At 37.6% G+C, this 23,245-nt stretch overlaps 1 protein-coding gene across 1 annotated transcript; it reads left to right on the top strand.

Moving 5' to 3' along the window:
- Positions 1-121: 121 nt before the first annotated feature.
- On the top strand, positions 122-21,902 carry LOC141517909 (bifunctional phosphoribosylaminoimidazole carboxylase/phosphoribosylaminoimidazole succinocarboxamide synthetase). The gene is made up of 9 exons (XM_074229374.1): positions 122-239; positions 5,437-5,634; positions 12,458-12,636; positions 15,323-15,502; positions 15,596-15,709; positions 16,073-16,156; positions 16,721-16,901; positions 18,489-18,647; positions 19,751-21,902. Exons 1-9 carry the CDS (start codon positions 224-226, stop codon positions 19,915-19,917), a joined length of 1,278 nt encoding a protein of 425 aa, XP_074085475.1. The 5' UTR covers positions 122-223; the 3' UTR covers positions 19,918-21,902.
- Positions 21,903-23,245: the final 1,343 nt, after the last annotated feature.

The following is a 23,245-nucleotide window of genomic DNA, read 5'->3' as shown; positions in this document are numbered from 1 at the left end:
GGGAGCGCGGCGGCGCGGGGGCGGGGGCGCCGGCGGGCCTGCGCGTGCGCGTGCGCGGCGGGAAGCCCAGGCCCCCCCCCCTCCGCCCCCGTTCTCGTCCGGGTTGGCGGGAGAGCGAGCGCGTGGCGGCGGGGGCGGAGCTTCCGCCTCTAACCGACTCTAACGGACGCCCGTCTCGTGTCTCGTCCGCAGGTTCCTGCCGCCCCCCTCGGCCCCCAGAGCCATGGCCACCGCCGAAGGTGAGTGAGCGACCCCCGGCCCGCGCCGGGCCCGCGCCGGAGCAGGCCTGCAATGGCCGCTTGGGCCTCGGGGAGCTCGGCCCGGCGACACCCCGAAGCCGCCGCCCCCAGCCCGGGCCCAGTAGCGAGCCCGAGGCGGCCTGTGGAGGCCGGGAAGGGAATACACAGCGCAATCCACAATGCGCGGGGCCGGGCCCCCCCCGCAGCCCGCGGATACACAGCGCTTATCAGCGCGGCCGCGCCCGGAAGCTGCGGGCTTCACCCTTTATTCCTCCTGAAGGCCGTGGGGTGAAGTGACTCGGCCGAGCCTGGCTTTGAACTCAGGGCCCGCGCTCTGTTGGGACTCTGAAGAAACCTTTCCAGAAAGATAATTGTTTTGTTTTGGAATCGAAAAATTACATTTTAACGTAAGACTATTTCTCATATTGCAAACGTATAGCTCCAATAAAAAAAGAATAGGATGTTTTTAAAGTTACATCGCAAAGTCTTAGAAAGTTAAATGCGGGTATCAAACATTTGAGGATCTCTGCCAAATCTTGGGGAAAGACAATAAAACTGGGAAAAGAAGGTAGGCTAGAGATGGGAAAAAAAAGATAAAAAGAATTTGCCTCAGTTTAATCTTCGTTCTAAAGTCAATCCTCGTGTCCCTGGACTTAATTTGGGGACCAAAAAGCGATTGAGGTTCGGCTTGATACCTTGATCTGTTGGCTTAGGCAAGCAGCCTTCACGTGGCCTTGGCCTTTTAGGTCCGTTTAACTTTCAGGTGCATAAATCCCAATGCCCCAACTAATTCTGGAACAAGAAATGTACTGAAAGTTGGGAAATCTTGGTCGAGCCTTAAGGTAGTAGGTATGTTATTTCACTTTGGGTGGGTCTCTTCAGAAGCTGGAAATGGAAATAATAAAGTCTGTACCATCTACTTCACAGAATTGTTCTTAGAAAAGTACTTTGCTATAGAAAGTAACATCCTAAGGATTATGTTAATATGAGCAGCTATTATAGTAAGACAGCAAATTAAAATTTGAGAAATAAAACTTCCCACAAGTAGATGAAAATACTCATTTGCTGCTCAGTGCTGCATTGTCAGAAGTACTAGAGTTGGGGCTCCACCTTTGCCTCAGCCCCTTAACTCGCTGCGGTGCTTTGCTCCTGGACAAATCATTTAATTTCTAAATCACATTCTTCTTTGAAATGGGAAGGGAGCGTGCATTTATTAATTACTAGCTATGTTCCAAGCACTAAGTCCCTAAACTCTCTTGATCTTTATAACAAGGTTGAGAAGTAGGTACTGTTATTATTATTCCCGTTTGTATAATTGTATATTGGGGAAATGAACTGAATGAAGGTCACCTGGAAGTAACTGATGCTGGATTTGAACTACAGTGCTTTATCCATTGTGCCACCACTTGCCTGGGGATGGTTATGCCTCTAGTGGTTGCCTCACCAGGCTTACAAGGCAATCAAATGGCAACAGTGTATGAAATTTGTATAAAATCATATAACTGGTTAGTAACTAGAGCCATTTATGTTGATTCTGGCCCATGCTCTCTGGGTTGGAATGGTCCCCAGAGGAGCTAACAGATTTGTTCTGTTTGTGGCCAGGAAGTCTAGATTTACAGACTTAGACTAGACTTAAAGACTTCCAGTCTTTAAGATACCCGTTACTCTGGACAGTGTTAGAAATACAAATAGTTCTGTCTTCTCCCATCCATCCATCCTGTACTACTGTTGCCAGAAAAATCTTCCCAAAACGTGGGGTCATTACCCTGCTCAAAAACCTTCCATGATTTTCAGTGGCTGTAATAATAGCTAACATTTCCAAAGCATTTTACATTATGATTCCATTTGATGCTCACAACTGCTCTGTGAAGTAGCTACTTTTGTCCCAATTTAAACTAGTAAGTATCTGAAGTAGATATCTGATCTCCTGACTGGTGCCTCTTAATCTAGTGCTTGTGACCAATTCAATCTTGTGGGGTTAGGAAATTATGAAAATTATATGACAAACTGATTCTTATGCTGCCTCAATTTTAGAGCTGGCTTAGTTCCTTTTTGAGCTAGGATACTGGTTCTTCTTTACATATTGCTTAGAGACTCATAACTAAAGACCTAGGTTGTGCTAACCGGTATCCCAGTTAGATCTGAAAATCTGATGCAAGAAGTTTTCTTAGTTATTTCAATTCATTTGTCTTCTCCAAAAACTGACCCAATACTGGCCACTGTTTCCTCCTTCCTTTGAATACAGATACTTGGTGGGGAGAGTGGGATACCTCTCTGATTTCAGAGAATTGCTCTTCTCTCAATTCAAAATAAGCCCCTAATTATTCCTCCAATTAAACATCAGATTGTATTTAATCTTGTATCTTAGTTTGTGTACTTTTGTTTTCTTTTAATGCATAAAAAATGTGTCTTAAACCTATATTCAGGGTCCAGGGCCAAGTTGTGGAGACCTGATCCCAATTTTTCATGCAGTTGGCATGCGTTGCTTAATAAATTGATATGCTCAGAAGCTCGAATCAGTTTATCCTCAGTTATTTCTGATTTCACCTATCACGGGGGGACACCTGAAGAGAATCTTGCCTTCTCGGGCTCATTCATAGATTAGCAAATACATCAAAACCAATCTCTTCATGATGTTACCCTATTCTTAGTCTTCTAAGTGTGAGGTTATTTCACTGAAACTGTTTTTCTTTGCTTGACTTTCCTTTTACCACGTCCTTCTCAGAATCCACTTTTGAGCCTGTGACCTTTTAAGCTTCACCAGTCTATGTCCATTGTGGACCCTTATAACTTAAATTCTCCAAAATACTTAGTTGAGATTGTTTATTTTCCATCAGTAGCTCTGCTTGGTTTCCACACTGGATATACCCAGGATGAGCTGACATCTCAGATTTTGGTACTTGACACTTCAGCACTCCCTCAGGTGTTTCTCCCCTCTGATTAGGATAGTTAGAGCCCTCCTTCCTGTTGTTTCCCTAGCCCTTAGCATAGTGACTGGCACATAGTAGGTGCTTTAAAAACATATATTGAATATGTACTTTGATTTGGGGGACAGAGTACAAAATAGGAAAAGAACTGAGAGACAGAATTGCACTTACAATAAGAAATAACCCCAGTGTCCCTATTCACATTACATTGAATTGCCCAAATTTTAAGAGTCTGTTAGCTTTTTTTTTAGACTGAAAGTTGATGCTCTATATGTCTAATGCATATTACACATATGAGCATGAAAATGCTGTTTATAAAATTAAGGTGTAGAAGGAAACCGACCTTTTAGATAGCAGTGAGGTATGTGGAAGAGGTTTTGGTTACATGGTTATGAAAAATTCCTATTTTAACCACTGGTCCTTGGCAGAGATCTATTGGTTCCTATCATATTGTCTAGAACATGCAACTAAAATAACCTTCATTCCTCATCTTCTGGTTAGCAAACACGCACCCTTGGTTCTTTGGGTCTTAGGACCAGAGATAGGACTGCACTAGAGCATGGATTTATAGATCCCAGGCCAAGCCCCACTTGGTCATGGTTTGACCCCTGATTCACTCAGGGTGAATTCAAATAGCTATTATTTAATTTTTGGCCAAAAATCCAGAAATCCTTCCCCTTCCAAATTGATTTTTTTTGACTAGTTAAAAAAGGTGATTCTTTGTTTCATTTCTTTCTTACCTAGCTTTAATCACTGAATAGGTGTTCCCTTAGTCAAATATGAGACTTGTTAAAAGACCTTAGCTTAAAAATTCTTCCATTGTATCCAAAGATAGCTCCAGTTGTCTTGCTCCATACCTGACCAGTGGATCCAGATGGCTCCAGAAGAGAAAGTGAGGCTGGTGATTTTACACAGCCTTCCCTCATTTCAATTCAATTCACTTGCATGTCACAATCTCACCTCCTTGTTGGATAGGTCCAACAGTGAAACTAGAGTGATTTAAAAATTGTATGTATCAAACCCTATCTCTTTCTAGAAGTAGGAGATCTACAAATGTTGCCTGCTGTGCACATATTTTTCAACTTTTTTGATATAATGGTTATTGTTCTTTTTTTAATATTGCTTTGTTTTACAGGATGATAGTCTAGGAGGAAGAAGGAAACTGGGGGAAACTATGGGATGGAAAAGACAAAAGATATCTATAAAAACTTAGTTTTAAAAAAAGAAATTCATTAGTGTACAAAAGGATTCCTTTAACTAGAAGCCCTTCCAGATCCAGTGACCATAGAAAATCAAGATTAATTCTTTTGTAGATGGATTGGACGGGAAGATAATGCATTTCTGTAATTTATCATGTAAAGTAATAGAACATCTATTTAGTTCCCTCCCTAATGAAGCCCCCCTGCTGTCCAAAAAATGAGCTTTGACCTCCTCACACCACAGAACAAAAGTAGGATAAGGTTTTTTTAGAGATAAAAGATAAATGATAAAATTGAGTTTATTGATAAAAATCTGGTGTTTGCATATGCATACTTGAAATTTATATTGGAGAAAGTTCCCTGGAGTTGGCAGGATAATTTAGATGAAAATAGAAGATAAGGTAATCAGAAGGAGAGAGACTTTCTGCATCTTTGTAAAAATTTGTCCCACTAAGAACCAACACATGACTGCAACTGTGGATTGAGAAATCACATTCTTGTAATCATTGCCTTGTTATGCTGTCTCTAGTGTTGAATTGTTCAGAATTTGTTTTAGTCCAATTCAATTTCAACCAAAACACAAGTCTGTTATAAAGTAGGAATTTGTTCTTTTTTTTTGTGGTTGCAAAATAATTTAAACTATATTATCTACATGAATACATGAGAACAAAGTCTACCAATCCAGAAAGACTTTAAATATTGGGCCATAAAGCAACTGTCTCTCTAATGTACCAAGCAATATGAATTTGGGAAGGTTTATCTCTAAGAAGACTGGCTTTTTTGGTGATGAGTTTAAAAAACCCAACTGCTAACACATAAAGGAATTCTGATCAATACCCATATACCCTTTAAAGTATTCAAATAAATTTCTTAGTTCATATTAGCTACTGTAAATTAATTGAAATACTTTTGTTCTGCTCTTTAAAAAATTCTTTAATTGTATTTATTATTAACCTTTGCTACCATGTGTGTTCAAAAATACTAATATGAGTTATATGATCACCAAAATTTATGAAACTTTTTCCTACTTAATGTTTCTTATATTTTTAGATGTTTGTTTTCTTTCCCCAGTACTGAAGATTGGTAAGAAGCTCTATGAAGGTAAAACAAAAGAAGTCTATGAATTGTTGGATAGTCCTGGAAAAGTACTTTTGCAATCTAAAGACCAGATCACAGCTGGCAATGCAGCTAGGAAAAATCACCTAGAGGGGAAGGCTGCAATCTCAAACAAAATTACCAGCTGCATTTTCGAGTTGTTACAGGAAGCAGGTAAATGCCCCTTCCCCCCCCCCCCCCCCGTTTTTTTTTTTTCCTCTAATAAGTTTCTCTGTTTTTTCCAGTGGTGGATAATTAGGCTAATCTCTTGAGTGCTTCAGGATCTAATTGAGAAGGCCCTCCAGGATTCTTTTGCTTGATGCAATCAACATCAGCATTGTGTGCAACCGAATGACTTCATCACCTCTAGGAAATTTTGCTTGCATTTGGACTTAGTCCAAGACATCTTCCACACCAATAGCAAACATTCATGTTAAGTTTAGATGTCCTATTTTATAGTTTATGTTGTACTTGTTAGTATTAGTAATATTAGTAATTAGAAGATCATTAAAGTTATCTTGGGGTTTATATTGCTGAAACATGTTAAAAAACAATTTAAAACATTTTCTGTATCTCTAGAAATATTAAGAAATAATATTTCTTTAGTCTAAAAAACTCTTTACCATACTAAACTGTTTGAAATTTAAGGAAAAAGACCTTTCTTAGGAAAAATAGTAGGATGGTAAAGATACAAAACAGTATTTTTTTTTTTAGGTTTTTGCAAGGCAAATGGGGTTAAGTGGCTCACCCAGGGCCACACAGCTAGGTAATTATGAAGTGTCTGAGACTGGATTTGAACCCAGGCACTCCTGACTCCAGGGCTGGTGCTTTATCCACTATGCCACCTAGCCGCCCCTAGAGTACTTCTTAATGGGATTGCAGAAGCCATCTAGAAATTGTTTCCTCATCCTTCCCATGAAGTGATGGATTGTATATAATTATGTGACTGAAGATAGAATGAACTATGGAAAATCCTTTGTGATTAGATCTGTTTCCTTCTCATCAAGGATATCTTCTGTATGTAAAGCTTTTAAACATAAAAGAGTAAAAATAATTAATATTTACATATTTGTTTTGGGAGGTAGGTATTATTACACTCAGAAAACTGGTAGTAAAGAGAAGGGACTTTCTCTGATTTATTAAAAGTTCAATCAGCATTGTTGCTGGGTTATCAGTCATTTTATTAATCCTGTTCTAATCTAGTAACAATTCATAACGGGGATCAGTTGCATTCTGGAATGCCAGAGACCCCTCATGGAACCCCCCCTCAACCCTTAACAAATGATTATCCCAGAAGGTGGCATTCAATTCTGATTGGTTAACAATTGATGAGAAGAGTGAATATTACTAGAAGTGAGTTTATTCTAATGAGGGTCTTAGGGACAAAATTCTGTTCACTCAGTCTTGTACAAAGATACTTTATCTCTTTATCCTAACAAAAGGCCATCCACCCCTGCTTAGGCTTGATTAGACCAGGGTTGAGAATTCAATTTAAGTCAAAATGTAAGATTCTCTAGTTGGATAGGGTAACAATTATGACATTTAGGCTCATCATCTGCCCTGTCCTTCAGAGAACTTTGACCTAATCTCTGATAGCCATCTTCTGGTGATTGTTATAAAGTTGCAAATCATGCAACTATCTCCAAATAACTCACATCAGATCACTCATCCACTAGTATTTTTCAGTATTCTCTCCAGTAGAGTGAGTTAGCTGGAAATACTTCTTGACTCCTTTATTTCATCCTAGAGATATTAGGGATATTAGAGGAGAGGAAATGTATAGGACTATAGACTATTGTCTGTTGTCTCATGCTACCTCTTAGAACGAAAGCTCTTACCAAATTGGGAATCAAAGTAATAGGAGCTTCGGGTGGCACAGTGGATTCAACACTGGCCTTGGAGTCAGGAGTACCTGAGTTCAAATCCAGCCTCAGACACTTAATAATTACCTAGCTGTGTGGCCTTGGGCAAGCCACTTAACCCCATTGCCCTGCAAAAACTAAAAAAAAACAAAGTAATAGGAGCTTGTTAAAGAACATTCCTGTAAGATTTGATTGCTTTTCTCTATTTAAGGGACATTCTAGAATTGTACTTTTTAAGAAACAGAAGTTCCTCTTCCCCAGACAAAACTGAGTACTTTTTAGTTCTTTTTCTAGACTCATACAGATTATCATCTTTCTTTTATGATATAACTTCAAATAGATGATTAAATTACAATTCTTATTTTTTTTACAGATTATATCCAGCCTGGGGTATAGTTGAGTTTTTCTTATTGCAGGCTTGTCTTGATGTTTTTGTTTGACAAATCCATAATCCATCATCTAAATGGCACCTATTTCCTGCTACATGTAAAGGAACAAACAGATGATTGTAGACTGGGCTAGAATTCCCAGTGTTCCTTAGAACTTGTGAAACTAATCTTTCATTGAGTCTTTAATCATTATCAGTAGTCTCATAATCATCAGGTTCCCATGACTATTTCAATTGATCTACTGTCTCCTCTCCCCATATTTTTGATATTTTATTTTGGAAGTAGAGTATTTGCACCTGTATATATTCTAAGTCTTGACAGTTCTCTCCACTATATTTAGATTTGGCCCATACAGCATCTGGCCCTGTGCTAAGTGCTGAGGAAACAACTCCCTTCCCTTAAGGGGGTAGAAAACACAGACTGAGAAAGAAATCATTTGGGAATAGTTGGGAAGTGATAGATTTGCCTGATTCCAGGCAAGTGTAAGGTTGAGAACTTACCTTTTAGAAATTTTTGAATTCTGATTATTATCTTCCCTCAAAACTGTATCTTCTGCAAATCTGGCCTGCATTATATGCCAGGCTCTGAGGATACAAATTCAACACCTAAAACCATCCTTAATGTCAGGGGCCCTGTGACTGTTCCTAGAAAGAATATTTTGATAGGGTCATAGTTCTGTGGCTCCCTTCACCATGCCTGTGACTTTCCAGACCAATTCCTATGTGCTTCCTTTTAAACCCTATTAAGATGTAAGCTCCCTTTTTTGTGTTTGCCTTAAGTCTTAACTACCATACCTTTTCATCCATGCTTTCAATCATTCATTTAAAAAAGTTAACCCAAGTTCAGATGATTGAGGGTGCTCCAAATATTAGCTCAGTCTCAACTCATGTCAATGAATTAATATCTCGTCATTCAACTGATTCTGAATCCACCTAATGATACTCAGTTAACCTGCATTTCTGCAAGATTTTTTGTAAAAGACTAAACAAAATGTTGATATTTATAGAAATGGTAGATTGTTCTCAAAACAAGTAACCCATACTTTCTTGGCTTAAATATATGTTAGAAATTATGGAAATTTAATTCTGATTTTCATCATTATTAAAAATGAAATCAACTGTGAAATTCATTCTTCCTCAAGTGTGTAAGGAGGGGTCTCTAGGAATTCATCATTTTCCCAACCACTTTACTGGCTTTTATGGTCTCCAGAAATTCATTCTGGAAGATGAAATCAATTTCAAAGCTGTTTGCCTAGAGTGAATTTTTGATTGCAATCTTCAGTTCAAGCATCTGAAAGAATCTCTATTTCTATCATAGTGACACTTATAGTTGTAATTGTTTGCAAACCATAAAGGAGTGTAGTTTGTGTCTTTTTCGCTTTACCTATGTATCTTTATAATCTGTCTGTAGAATGAGGCATAATGACATCTCATTCTAGTTTAGTTTTGTTCATGCTATTTTTGTTCTAATGTAATAATGCACCTGTTGTAATCATTCCTTTATCCATTTTGTTAAGGATTCTATAATAACACAACTACTGTTAATAGGGTATACATGGATATATCATATCTGACAGGCAGATGAAGGCTGACTAGTGAGTTAAAAATCTTCTACCTTCCTACATAATTAAATTTTTACTTGAATTTAATTTTTATTTTATAAAGATTTTTAGCATTCATTATATTTTCCATACTTTATTGTCTTAATTACATTATATTATTCTGTTACATTAATGTACTATAATATATTTAATCCTCCTATTGTTAAACATTTAAGTGGTTTCCAGTAATTACAAATAATGCTTCTTTGAATGTTTTTAAATGCAGGACTTTTGGTTTTGATCACACTTTTAGGAAAGAATCTCTCACATTGCAAATGAGAAGTAGCATTTTCTTTGTTACAAGAGGGGGCTCATAAGTCTATCATATCTAGTTTTTCTAACAAACTATTTACCTCCTTAGCTTCCTTGTTTATTTTATAGTTAGATTTATCTAAATATGAAAGTGGGAGGTTGAAGTCTCCCACTAGTAGAGTTTTGCTGTCTTCCTTTAATTCCTTCAACCTCTCCTCTAAGAATCTGAATGCTATACCATTGGGTGCATACATAATTAGTGTTGAAATTACTTTATTGTCTATGGTACCCTTTACCAGGATATAGTTTCCTTCTTTATCTCTTTTACTTTGTCTGAGATAAGGATTGCTACACCTGCTTTTTTCACTTCAGTTAAGGGAAAGTTCATCCCATTTACATTCAAAGTTGTATTTTATTGCCTTCCATGTTATCTTCCCTCTGTATAATTGCCCCCTTTTCCCCCCTTTATATTACCCAGTGTCTTGTTCCTGAATACCACCACCTTCAATGTGTTTGCCCTCCTATATCCAACCCCTCCCCTTTTTTCCCCTTTCCCTTTGCCCCTTCTTTCCCTTTCTTTTGTTGATCCCCCCTTTCCTACCCCTCCCCTTTCCCCACTTTAAAGGTAAGATAAGTTTCTTAGTTTAACTGAGTGTATGTATGTTAATTTAAAGCCAGTCTGATGAGAGTAAGATTCAGGCACTTCTCACCTCTTGCCTTCTTTCCCTCTATTGCAATAAGTCCTTTGTACCTCTTAATGTAATGAAATTTACCCCATTCAGTCTCCTCTATCCTCCCATCTCTTTACTGTCCCCTTTTTAAGGAGGTATTGTTTTTAAATCATTCTGAGTCACAGAAAAGTCTTGAGTGTTTTGTCACTTCTGACTATTCTCTGTACTAGAATTACAGTTATTGAGAGTTGTTAAAGTCTTTCTTCCAGGTAGGGATATTGCCAGTTTCATCTTATTTGATAATAGTTCCCCACACACACACATTTTTATGTGTCTCTCTTGACTCTTCTGTTTGAAGCCCAAATTTTCTATTAAGCTCTGGTCTTTTCATCAGGAAAAGTTGGAAGTATTTCAATAAATGTCCATCTTTTGACCTGGAAGAGAAGGCTCAGCTTTGCCAGATAGTGGATCTTGGCTGCATTCCAAGCTCTCTTGCTTTTTGGAATATTGCATTCCAGGGCCTTTGATCCCTTAATGTTGATGCTGCCAGGTCCTGTGTAATCCTTACTGTGGCTCCTTGGTATTTAAATTTTTTGGGCTGCTTGCAGGATTTTCTTTTATCTGATAGTTCTGGAATTTGGCTACAATGTTCCTTCATATTTTCATTTTGGGATCCCTTTCCGGAGGGGACCGATGTGATTTTTCAATAACTATTTTGCCCTCTGGTTCCATGATATCAGGGCAGTTTTCCATCACTAAATCCTATAATATTGAGTCCCAGGCTTTTTATCTCTTCAGTGTTTTCAGGAAGGCCAGTAATTTTTAGGTTATCTTTCCTCGATCTATTCTTGAGGTCAATGGTTTTGCTGATGAGGTATTTAACATTTTCTTCTAATTTTTCAATCTTTTGGTTTTTGGTTTTCTGTAACAAATTCTTGTTGTCTCATTGCCCAAAGGGCAATAAAAATGTGCATACCCTTTGATGCAGCAATACCACTACTGAGTCTATACCCTGAAGAGATTATGAAAAAGGATTAAAAAATCACCTCTACAAAAATGTTCATAGCAGTTCTGTTTGTAGTGGCAAATGTCCATCAATTGGGGAATGGCATAATAAACTGTGGTATATGTATGTGATGGAACACTATTGCTCTATTAGAACCCAGGAGGGTTGGGAATTTAGGGAATCCTGGAGGGATTTGCATGAAGTGATGCTGAGTGAGATGAGCAGAACCAGAAAAACACTGTATACCTTAATGGCTACATGGGAGTGATGATCAACCTTAATGGACTTGCTCATACCAACAGGGCAACAATCAGGCACAATTTTGGAGTGTCTGTGATGGAGAATGCCATCTGTATCCTGAGAAAACTATTGCCTTTAACTAAAAAAAAAAATGTTGTCTTATGTAATTCTGCTATATCTCATACAATATGTTTCTTCCTTAAGGATATGAGTTCTCTCTCATCACATTCAACTTAGATCAATGCATACTATGGGAATGATGTAAAGACTAGCAAACTGCCTTCTGTGGGGAGTGGGGGGGGGGGAGGGAAGCAAGATTTGGGGGGGAAATTGTGAAACTCAAAACCTTTTTAAAAACAAAAAAAAAGAGGGCTCAATTTTAGGTAGCTGAGGTGGAGTGAACATATCCAGTAGGAATTACAAATATAAAAGCAGGCAATTGGTGATTTCAGCTCCTGGTTGAGAAAACTACTTATTACTAGTTTGGGGTTAGGACCTGCTCAGCAACTGAAAGTCTTTTAGAGTTTCCTGAGGGTTTGACAGATTTAAAAGAATCACATAACCATTATTTGTTAAGAGGCTGGACATGATGAGTTCTAGTATGGCAAGCTGCCATATTTAAAACACAAATCACACAGTTGTTCATTCACTGTTTTTCTCATTCATTTCATACATTGTGGTAGAATCTTGATTTCATGAGTCCCTTTGTGGAGAAGATGTAAACTACAGTTGTATGATCCTAGGACTATCAGACACGGTAGATATATTGGGTTATATACTATTTTGCTTTATTATAAAAGTTCTTTGGGGCCTGAGGATTTATAGAGAAGAAACAGTGAAGATGTCATTAAAATCTTAATAAAATAGAGATTAGTTGTGGAGTTTTACTAAGGACAATTGTGTTTTTGTTTGAACAAATACTTTTTGAATTAATGTTAACTAGAATTCTGAAACTTTATTTACTTCATCATTTCTAGGTATCAAAACTGCTTTCACCAAAAAATGTGGTGAGTCAGCTTTCATTGCACCTCAATGTGAAATGATTCCAATTGAATGGGTTTGTAGAAGAATTGCAACTGGTTCTTTTCTCAAAAGAAATCCTGGTGTCAAAGAAGGATACAAGTTTTACCCACCTAAAGTGGAGTTGTTTTTCAAGGTAATTATGTTATTTGCTAGTATGAATAGATTATTTCTTGAACTGAACTTGTATGAATAGATTAAACTTGAACTGAATTGTAATTATAGTCTTTCTGTGAGGGGAATTTTAAGTCTTTTTACTTTGGAGATGATTAGAGCACATTGAACATTGAGACTGAGTTGATTTTTTTTAACACAAATCTTAAACTTGCTTTGGACAACATTGACAAATAAAGCAAACATTTAATTTAAATTCATGAAAGTCTATCCTTGATCAGAATATTTGACTACACACTAAAGAATGTCAGCTTTCTTATTACCTGTTACGAACAAAAATTATTTCATTGATATTCTAGTAGTCACTGTTTTTTTTTTTGAAAATTTTCTTTTCCCTTTTATTTTAAGCCTAATTGTAGATTTATTTCCTTTTAATGAATGTTTGATTTTTGAGAGGAATTTTAGTATATCTTAATTTAGAATATCATATTTATATCATTTCTATTATATGTATATATAAAATATCAAAACCATACAAAGTCCATTTCCTTAAATATTATTAAAATCAAGATTATCATGAAGGAAAAATCAATTTTTTACTTAAATGTTAATGCAAAATATGTAATAAGTTGTTGATTGTAATTCTTGTTTTGCTTCCTAACCTAAATAGGGGGAGCAAGTTTTATGCTTTTTAATATTCTGATCTTGAGATCTCTTTGAAGTTATCTAGATTAAAGTTCTACTTTTAAAAAGTAGAACTGGGAGAAAGTATAAGATTCATCAAGACTTTATTTAAGATTGCACCTGAGTTTAAGCCTTGAATGAAGCAAGCAGAGGTTTTGAGAAGTAGAAGACATGAGGTCTGTGCAGAGAGGAGGAGCAGCCAGACAAGTAGGAGAGGAAATGTTGAATTCAGTGAATGAAAAATAGTCCTTTTTGAATGTACTGTTCAGTACATGTGTAGAAGGAGGGGGAAAGAGGAAAGAAATCTGAAAGGTAGGCTAAGTTAGCTTTGGAACTGCCTTTAATGTTTTACCAAGGATTTTGTATTGTACTTTACTTGTAAGCAAGAATTAATGAAACTTCTTGAGGAGTAACATGGTCATACTTGGGCTTTGGGGGAAGTTTTCAGGCTGCTCTATGATGCAGCAGGAAGACAGGAACAGAATGGTGGCTGGGAAAGTGGAGAAAAGTAAAGAGATGCAAGAGATAGGTAGATTCAATCAACCAGACTTAACCAATGTTTGGATATGGGTGGTGAGAGTCAAGGATTACTCTAAGGTTTTGAACCAGGGTAACCCTCTAGTGATTAAATGACTCCAAAATTTTGTCTACATCTCTAGCTGTCATTGACCATCTTAAACTAGATTCCCCAAAGACAATGTAACACTCCAGACCTCCAAACTGATTATATTATCTTCTCCCCTCACAACACTTCCCTCTTTCAAGTCCCCCAATATTGTCAGGGGTACTGTCATCCTCCCACTCCCTGTAGCATAGATAGTCTTGACTCCTCACTCTCACTTCATAACATCTTTCATATATGCCCCATTCTCTTCCAATATTGCGGTTATACTAATGCCTGAAGTACACTGCTGGTTGGCCTTCATGCATTAAGTTTACCCCCCAGTCCAGTCTATCCTCTACCTAGTAATCAAATTGATCTTTCTAAAGTACAGATCTTATATCACTCACCTATTAAACTGTAGTGTATCTTTACCATCCTCTGACATACAAAGCCCTTCATAACAACCTCCCCCTGACACCCTGCCTCCCTTCACAGTCGTCTTAAACTTTATAGTCCAACATATACTCTGTAATCCAGTGACCCTGGCCTCCTTGTTCCTTGAACAGGTTGTCTCCCATTCATAGAATGCTCACCCTCTTAATCTTGGCCTTGTGGTTCCTTTGACTTCATTCAAGTCCAGTTAAAATCCTACCTTTTTACTAGGTTAGAGAGGCCATTCTCTGCCTCATCTCTAACCTAGGCTTAATCACTGAATAGGCATTAGCTAGTCAAACAGACCTAGTAAAGATCTTCGTCTAATAAGACTCCAGGGTCATCTCATTGTGGTCCTCATCGATATCTGACCATTGGACCCAGAAGATACCAGAGGAAAAAGTAAGGCTGCTGCTTCTTCACACACCCCCTCCCCCCAATACTTAAATCCAATTCATGTGCCAGTCATGGTCTTGAGAAGAAAGGACAAACAAAATCCCCCCTTCTACTGGAAATTTTCTTCATTCCCCCCTTCTATTGCTCTGCCTCTGGTGATAATTTTCCATTTATCCTGTACCTAGCTTGTTTACACATAGTTGTTTCCAAGTTGCCATGCCTCCATTAGGACATGTATTTTTTTTTGTTTGTTTGTCTGGGTTTTTAAGTGTCTGAGGCCGGATTTGAACTCAGGTACTCCTGACTCCAGGGCTGTGCTCTATCCACTGCACCACCTGGCTGCCCCAAGACATGTATTGTTTTAAAAGAAATTTCTGCACTCAGCGCATTGCCTGGCACATAATAGTAAATGCTTGATAAATGTTTGTTGATTGATGGAATGAAAAGATGGTGGTGCTCTCAACAAGAATATAGGGAGGCCAGGGTAGGGGAGTTGAATTATAATAAAGTTTAACTATCTAATATCAGCATTTATTTAATATTTGAGAAATTTTCTGATTCAAATCCTTCAAAAATTTGTCTTTATTCGCAGGATGATGCCAACAATGATCCACAGTGGTCTGAAGAACAGGTTATTGCTGCCAAATGGTGTTTTGCTGGACTTAACATTGGTCAGACTGAAGTGGATATCATGAGTCATTCCACACAAGCTATTTTTGAAATACTGGAAAAATCCTGGTTACCTCAGAACTGTACACTGGTAGACATGAAGGTACAAATAAATGGAGATTATTAATGAAAATTTTCAAGTAATGAGAAATATCTTTAATATTCTAGGTGGTTTCTCTTAATTTGTTTTCTATAGATTGAATTTGGTGTTGATGTAACTACAAAGGAAATTGTTCTTGCTGATGTTATCGATAATGATTCCTGGAGGCTCTGGCCATCTGGTGATAGAACCCAACAGAAAGACAAACAGGTGATGTTTTGGATTTTGGATTTTATCTTTGGCTCAGAGTAGTAGTCAGACAAGCTAAAAAATGGAATAACTAGTACAATCAGAAGTATAATCTGATTAAAATTTCTTGATAATGGTGTTAGGTTTAATCTGAAAAATGAATCAGTACTTTAGTGAATGCTTGTGACAAACAGTTCCCTTTGCTGTCCTCCCCTCTCCTCATGAGCTTAATTACTAATATTCCTACACAGGAATATAGATGGAAATTTTTAAAACTCAAAACAGTAAATCTCTGGCCAAAGTGTTGTGGTTGTGCCTAGTGGAAAGTTTGGGAAGCTTTTCATGGGGAAAAAGATTCTAAACTTTCTGGGTCTATATTTTTAGTCATACAGGGACCTTAAGGAAGTGACTCCTGAAGGCCTCCAGATGGTGAAGAAAAACTTTGAATGGGTTGCAGAAAGAGTGCAGGTATATATCATAGGCCACAAGTAATTGCTTTTTTATTTTATTCTAGAATTTTAAGAAACTTTGTGGGGGGGCACGTCCTAAAGTTTGACCTACTTTTTATATAAGCAATCTGTGATTATCCCCTTATTCTTTCTATAATATCATTCATATGTTTATGTTCCAGTGTCTTGGTATGCCTACATGCCTTATACTACAGTATACTAAACAGTTTGATTTTTGACTCAAGAGCTAAATTATAATTGCTATGGTCAGTTTTCATTATACAGTGCTATTAGTTTAGAAATTATAGATTACATTTTTCTCCCTCCCACCAAAATGGAATGAATGTAGGCTCTGTATCTATTATTGGTTTAGATTTCTAATGATGCTAGAATTTTTCCTGGAAGTTGCTTTTTTGCATAAATTTATTTAAGCAGCAAATTTAAAAAATAGACTGCCAAAAAAGTGAAAAAAATTATCATTTTGTATACTTCAAATTATCATTCTAATTAATGATTGTATCATTTTTGCTAATTCCCATCCACCTGCTCTGTTATACTCCCACATCTGTATTTTTCTCTTTAGTTGCTTCATAAAGTAGAAAACCCATGCAGAGTTGTGGTATTGATGGGTTCAACTTCAGACCTTGGTCATTGTGAAAAAATTAAGAAGGCTTGTGGAAACTATGGAATGCCCTGTGAACTTCGAGTGACATCTGCCCATAAAGGACCAGATGAAACTCTAAGGATTAAAGCAGAGTATGAAGGTAAACTTCAAATAATTTATGAGATAAAACAACAATTACCAGAGTAGTTTGGGTATCATTTATCATTTTGACACCAAATTTTCATTTTTTAAAATGAGTTTTTACTATTTTGTTTCATTGGAGCAGAAGTTAAGGGAGATTTTAGTGAGACTTTATAGTATTCACAAATTTAAGGTGTTCTTTATGTGTGGAGAGTAAATTAAGGAACAAAAATAAATGTGGAATGTAGAGAGGAAAGCATTGGGGGACAAAAATTAAATTGATTTATGGATTAAGTAGAAGATAGCCATACCCTTGGTACTATATCATGATCTTAATCTAATACTTCACAAGACATATAGCTGCATTAAGGTCTGAGCTTTGTGTTTTGAAATTTTTCCTCACCCTCCTGTAAAAATACAAAAAATGACAGCCTTAATTCCAGTCTTAGTGAAAAATCCCAAGGAGATTTATTTTATCATGTTTTAGCAAAAGAAAACAAGCCCCACTTTTTTTTTAAACAACACTTGAAAGTCTTTTTTAGATCTCCTTACTGATCATCCTTTAGTGAAAAGCAGGTAAGCCTTTTCAAGTAAGAAAATGTAAAGAGTTAAGAGGGAGTGGAGTACATGACTTAGGAAGGGATAAGATATTTATCTCCTTTGGGGTTAACTTTTCCATTATTTTAATTGTGTCCTGCCAGTTGGAACCTATATGACATGACCAAATGCTAGAGTCAGCAATGATTTCTTCTAGAAAAATGTGAAGGAAATGTGTTCCTTGTGGGCAGTTAAAGGAAACAAAGTTAAGGATTTTGATTCTACAAAAAATTTTAAGTTATAATCATAAATAATATTAAAGATTTCTGGTTATTTTGACACTAAGTAAGCCAGTTATTAAACTTGCCTTCAAGTTTATTAGCATCTCGTGTTCAGGCCTTCTCCCAGTTTACACTTGGGTTCAAGTGGGCCACTAGACTTAAGTGTTAACATTTCCTTGAGCTAAGGAAGCACAAACCCTGAGCCCTAGTCATAAATATGACTGGCGAGCTAAATACTTCTAAAAGAAATGATTATTAAAACCCTGATGATTTGGAGAGGTCCAGAGTTTCCCCTTTTTCCCCATTGTTCTCATTTTGAAGAACATTACTGATAATTCTCCTCAATCTTGGTCAAATGCTACCCAACCTCCTTCTCAGGTTTGAGGGAATAGATTCTTTGCATAGATTTTTCCACGACTGGGCAATTTAGAAGTAAATGACATAATCAAAGTTTATTAGAATAGATCCTGTCCTTCATTGTAATATTCATTCTCATTGTTAACCTTTCAAAATTGATTTTCATCATCAGGAACATCCCTCTTCCAAAGCCACATAAACCTTAAGCCCATTTGTATGAGAATGCCACTGACCTTTTGCATTAGCTAGGCCTAATTACCTAAAAGTTATGTCTTTTAAACTTTTAAACGCTACATTTCCATAATATTAAAGATAGTCCAGATTAACTCTATGTAATATAGTGAAAGCTCAACATTAAGATTTTATTTGCAGTGGACTTGATTTTTGTGGAGTTTTTTTGGTCTGTAATTGTGACCTCTTGTTTAATCCAGGAGATGGTATTCCTACTGTATTTGTGGCAGTAGCTGGCAGAAGCAATGGTTTGGGACCAGTACTGTCTGGGAACACTGCATATCCAGTAGTCAACTGTCCTCCCCTCACATCTGACTGGGGAGCTCAGGATGTGTGGTCCTCACTTCGAATGCCTAGTGGTAAGGAAGTACTTCAACATTTTTCTTCATGAAGCATTTTTATAATAGTAATTTCTGGTTTTAAAAGCAGCTTTGTTATTTTAATCATAACTCACAATCATGATATTCAATTTTTTGGTGACAGCACTTATCAAACATGTCTTTTAAAAATATTAAAGGGGCGGCTAGGTAGCACAATGGTTAGAGCACCAGCCCTGGAGTCAGGAGTACCTGAGTTCAAATCTGGCCTCAGACACTTAATAATTACCTAGATGTGTGGCCTTGGTCAAGCCACTTAACTCCATTTGCCTTGCAAAAAAAAAGGCCTTAAAATAAATAAATAAATATAAATTATTGAGGACACAATTCACATATTTCATTTTCAAAAAAGGTTAGTTTTGGGGCGGCTAGGTGGCATAGTGGATGGAGCACTGGCCCTGGAGTCAGCAGTACCTGAGTTCAAATCTGACCTCAGACACTTAATAATTACCTAGCTGTGCAGCTTTGGGCAAGTCACTTAACTCCATTTGCCTTGCAAAATACTAAAAAAAAAAAAAAAAAAAAAAAAAAAAGTTTTCTTGTGTTTCTACTAACTAAAAGACATTGTTCACAAATTTATCAAAAACTATTCTCTAGAATTAGCTAGGAGTCTGTGAAAATTAGCTCTGTGGTGTGAAGACAATCTGGTTGGTGTGGCAAGCAGACTAAATAAAGAAGTCATTTACTTTTGAGATGTTTCCCAGTCTGTCAGAGATGTTTCTGCATAAGGTGGGAGGTTCCCAGAATCTCAGAGTTAGAAGGAAATTCAGGCCATCCAATCTAAATCATGGCATTCCTTAAACCAAAATGATTTATCAAAATAGCAGTAAGGCCTCAGTTTGCTGAGTACTATTCATTTTAAGTATTTTTTGTTAAAAATGTTTAGCTGATCTTAGCACAGTAGTCTGAAAAATGTGTTAAAGCTGGTATTTCTCCCATATCTACTGCAATAGAGAAAGACTGTCATTTCTGTTAATAGCATGGTTAACAGGACATCCATGTTAAAGTGTGAAAAGTTAATTTCCTAAAAAACACATGTGGTATTACAACTCAGTTTTCCTGTTTTTTTTTTTCTATGCCTATAGGTCTTGGCTGTTCAACTGTACTTTCACCTGAAGGAGCAGCTCAGTTTGCAGCCCAGATGTTCGGATTGAATAACCATTTGATCTGGGCTAAACTTCGAGGAAGCATATTAAACACATGGATTTCCTTGAAACAAGCTGATAAGAAAATCAGAGAATGCAGTTTATAAGAATGCTTTGGGGGCGGCTAGGTGGCGCAGTAGATAGGGCCAGAGTCAGAAATAACTGCATTCAAATCCAGTTACCTGGCTGTGTGGCCATGAAGCCACTTAACCCCATTGCCTTGCTTTAAAAAAAAAAAAAGAATGCTTTGCATTTTTAAAAGGGGAAAATCAAAAGATCAAAAACTGATCATGCAAGAGAAAAAAGATTCTAAACTAATCATAGAAAAATACTAATAAAATTTCTTACTTGGTTTTATGTTCATTGACTGGTAGAATGTGTATAACATCTTCATCTTTAGTATGTGTATTCCTTTATAAGTTAAGAAAATTTGTAATCTTGTGTAGAAAATATTTTTTTATGATCTGTTATCCAGTGTCTAATAATAGCTGGGGCAGCTAGGTAATGCAGTGAATAGAGCACTGGCCATGGAGTCAGGAGGACCTGAGTTCAAATCTAGCCTCAGATACCCTAATAATTACCAAGCTGTGTGAGTTTGGGCAAGTCACCTAACAACCCATTGCCTTGCTAAAAAAATAAAAATAGCCATGTTGTGTCAGCAGAGACATATGCTATTCATATCCTGAGATATAAAAGTTATTTCCTGTCATAGAACTAGCTCTCTGAACTTATCGCTAGACTTTGCAAATACCATAAATTTATAAGGTTATAGCAGAAATATATCTTGGAAATGATAGATAGTAACTGCTATAGCTTTATCTCCTGTTTTACATTAGAGTCAATTAAAATCTCTTATTGTCCATAATTCTCAGTATTTCCCAGGTTATTTATTTTATAGTACATCTAAAAAGATCATAGAAAATTTGATAAGGTTGTGTCTACAAAATCTTCCTGAAAGGGTGGAGAAAGAAGACAGAACTATAAAGAGAGATTGCATTATAATAACAGTGGGAAATCTGTTCTTGAAGTAGCTATTGAGTTAATTCCCAGTGAGTTTTTCCCTAGTAGCCCAGATAAGGGGATTGGAGAGAAGTTAAGTATCTTAGGAATATAGTTAAAGTATTTTCTGGTCATATAATTTTTATTATGCTAATTCATTTTACTTTAATTCTCCCTCTTCCTCCCCCTTTACAGTTTTTTTTTAATTTACTGGCTTCAAAATTTGGCATTTGCTTCAAAACTGTCTTGTTTTTTAACCTTAGCCAGTTTCTCAAAACAAAAATGTCACAAAATTGTAGCTTACTATAGGCAAAAAAATTTTCTCCCTTGAATCACTATATTTTTAGTGCATTAGTAAAATAAAGTCCTACAGAATTCTGTTAGTAACTGAAAAGTGTGCATGGTTTTGGGTAATTCAAAATATTAGAAATTTTTATATTATGATGTCCATACTCATTTATTTAATGATGTTTGGCAAATGTTAGATAAAGGCGAACACATCCTAAAGTCTATGAGGCTTGGGAAGAGGTAGATACTTCTCACCTTCTACATGTGCATATGAGGGAGGGGTGAACCCTACATTCACTCACACATAACTTAAAATAAGGCTGGAGAAGGGTATCATTAACTCCAGCACAGATCCCCCAACAACATCACTGAGAGACTTCTGGGGCTTGGAGCATCCACAGACTGGGTGAGGTTCTGCACTGTCTACAGAACAGAACTCTTCCCCCTGCTTCTCTTGTTCTCACCCTGTCCCATGATGAAGGATGAAGTGCCATAGAAATTTACTAGTGCTTTTCCTGGAAAAATCAGCTCTTTTTATGTCCAAAAAAGTCCCATTTGTTGAACTGGCCACCATGTTGCTTGGAGTTGATGGTATTTCTAGAGACCACATTTGAATCTACAAAGAGTTGCTCCCAGGCCTGGTGGCATATTCTGCCACACCCCCAAAGAATGTCAAGATGATGATCCCATTTATCTCATTAGTCTGAATCCTGTCTGGCTATGAGTTTGAGAAAAGGAAAAAAAGTTTGTGGTTGCATATGTAATCATTTTTATATTTAGAATTTTTAATAAAAAAGATAATTATCAATGCAGTTTGTTCTTCCTTAGTATTTCATGTTTTCAACCACTTCCAGGTTTGCCTGGTATGACTGGTTTGGGGCCATGGGAACCTTCCCTTGACAGCGGAGGGTCAGAGTAGAGGCAAAGAACTCCCTCCTGGTGAATCCACCTCCTGGTTTTGATGGATTCTTTATAGTTTTGCCTTGGTCACTGCCATCTTGTGTATGGATAGACACAAAAGCCTCAAGGGCAGTCACAATACTGGCATTCACATTGTCAAAGGGCACAGGCACCCTGCTCACCACACAGTGTGCTTCAGAGAAGATAAGTGGAGTCAATGACTGCCCCAAAGGTCAAGGGAGGAGGGGTGAAGCCCAGCAAACCAAACTGGAGGAGACCCCTCCATGTCCTGATGAGAAGGAGCACAGATACAGAAGCATGAAGACTGTTCATGCAGGTGGACACCAGCTTAGACGTTTTGTCACTTCAACAGGAAGTGCTGTTATCTGCCTCATGGGTACCTCAGGATCCCATTGCTGGGCACTGTGGGGACAGTGGAAACCCAAACAGCAAGAGAGAATAAGGCAGCATAGCAGGAAACCTACCCACTAGACACCGATCCCCTAATGCAGCAGGAGTCATCTGGGGAGATCTCCAAGACACTTATGTCAATGAAAACAGCATCCACACAAATTCTGGTACAGAACAAACTCAAGACGAATCACAGGCTGGTCCAAACATCCACACTAAAAAGGATCCCTACATACGGGGAAGAATCTTTCCTTCTGGCCTGGTCATCCATGTAGGAAGCTCCCCAAAGTCCTGTAGGACTTCTGCACCAGTGAGCTGCACTATTCCCAGGTCTGGTCTTAGAGTAGACCCATTTCATTCTCTGGGCTCCCAGAAAATCTCCCCAGCCTCATATTTATACTGGTGGGTCAAAAGCAGCGCAGAGCTTCTAAAGGCCATCACCACATGGCAGGTGTCCCTGGCTCCAAAGTTGCTGTCACAGAGGATGAGGACCAATTTACCAATCTCAAAATCTGCTGTTTTTACACCATTGTTAGTACTCTACAAGTTAAGTCTACACTCCACTGACCAGGTAAGCGTCACGCTGTCCTGCGCCAGCATCAGAGCCTATTCCGACAATAGGAACACTTCCTTGTTCTGTGCCTTCTGCTTCTGCAGTTCACTGCTCATTGCCACTGCTGCTCAGCCTCTTCCCTTGCAACCTTCCTTCTCCTTGAATCCTTTCTAGCTCCCACAAGTGTTAAAAAATTGTTTCTAGCTTCTTCTGTGACTGTTGGTCTCATCCCTAGCTTTCACTCTAGTCCATCACTTCACTCTATTATACTAAGAAAAGCTCCA

The sequence above is a fragment of the Macrotis lagotis genome, chromosome 3, assembly GCF_037893015.1.
Source record: "Macrotis lagotis isolate mMagLag1 chromosome 3, bilby.v1.9.chrom.fasta, whole genome shotgun sequence".
Classification (NCBI taxonomy): Eukaryota; Metazoa; Chordata; class Mammalia; order Peramelemorphia; family Peramelidae; genus Macrotis; species Macrotis lagotis.
This window is presented reverse-complemented; position numbering and strand designations above follow the sequence as displayed.

What these genes read in the sequence shown, in the direction of transcription:
- LOC141517909 (XM_074229374.1), top strand. An exon ending in CCCAACAGAAAGACAAACAG is followed by an intron (nt 15,710 to 16,072) that starts GTGATGTTTTGG and finishes CTATATTTTTAG; the next exon opens with TCATACAGGGACCTTAAGGA. An exon ending in GGGTTGCAGAAAGAGTGCAG is followed by an intron (nt 16,157 to 16,720) that starts GTATATATCATA and finishes TTTTCTCTTTAG; the next exon opens with TTGCTTCATAAAGTAGAAAA.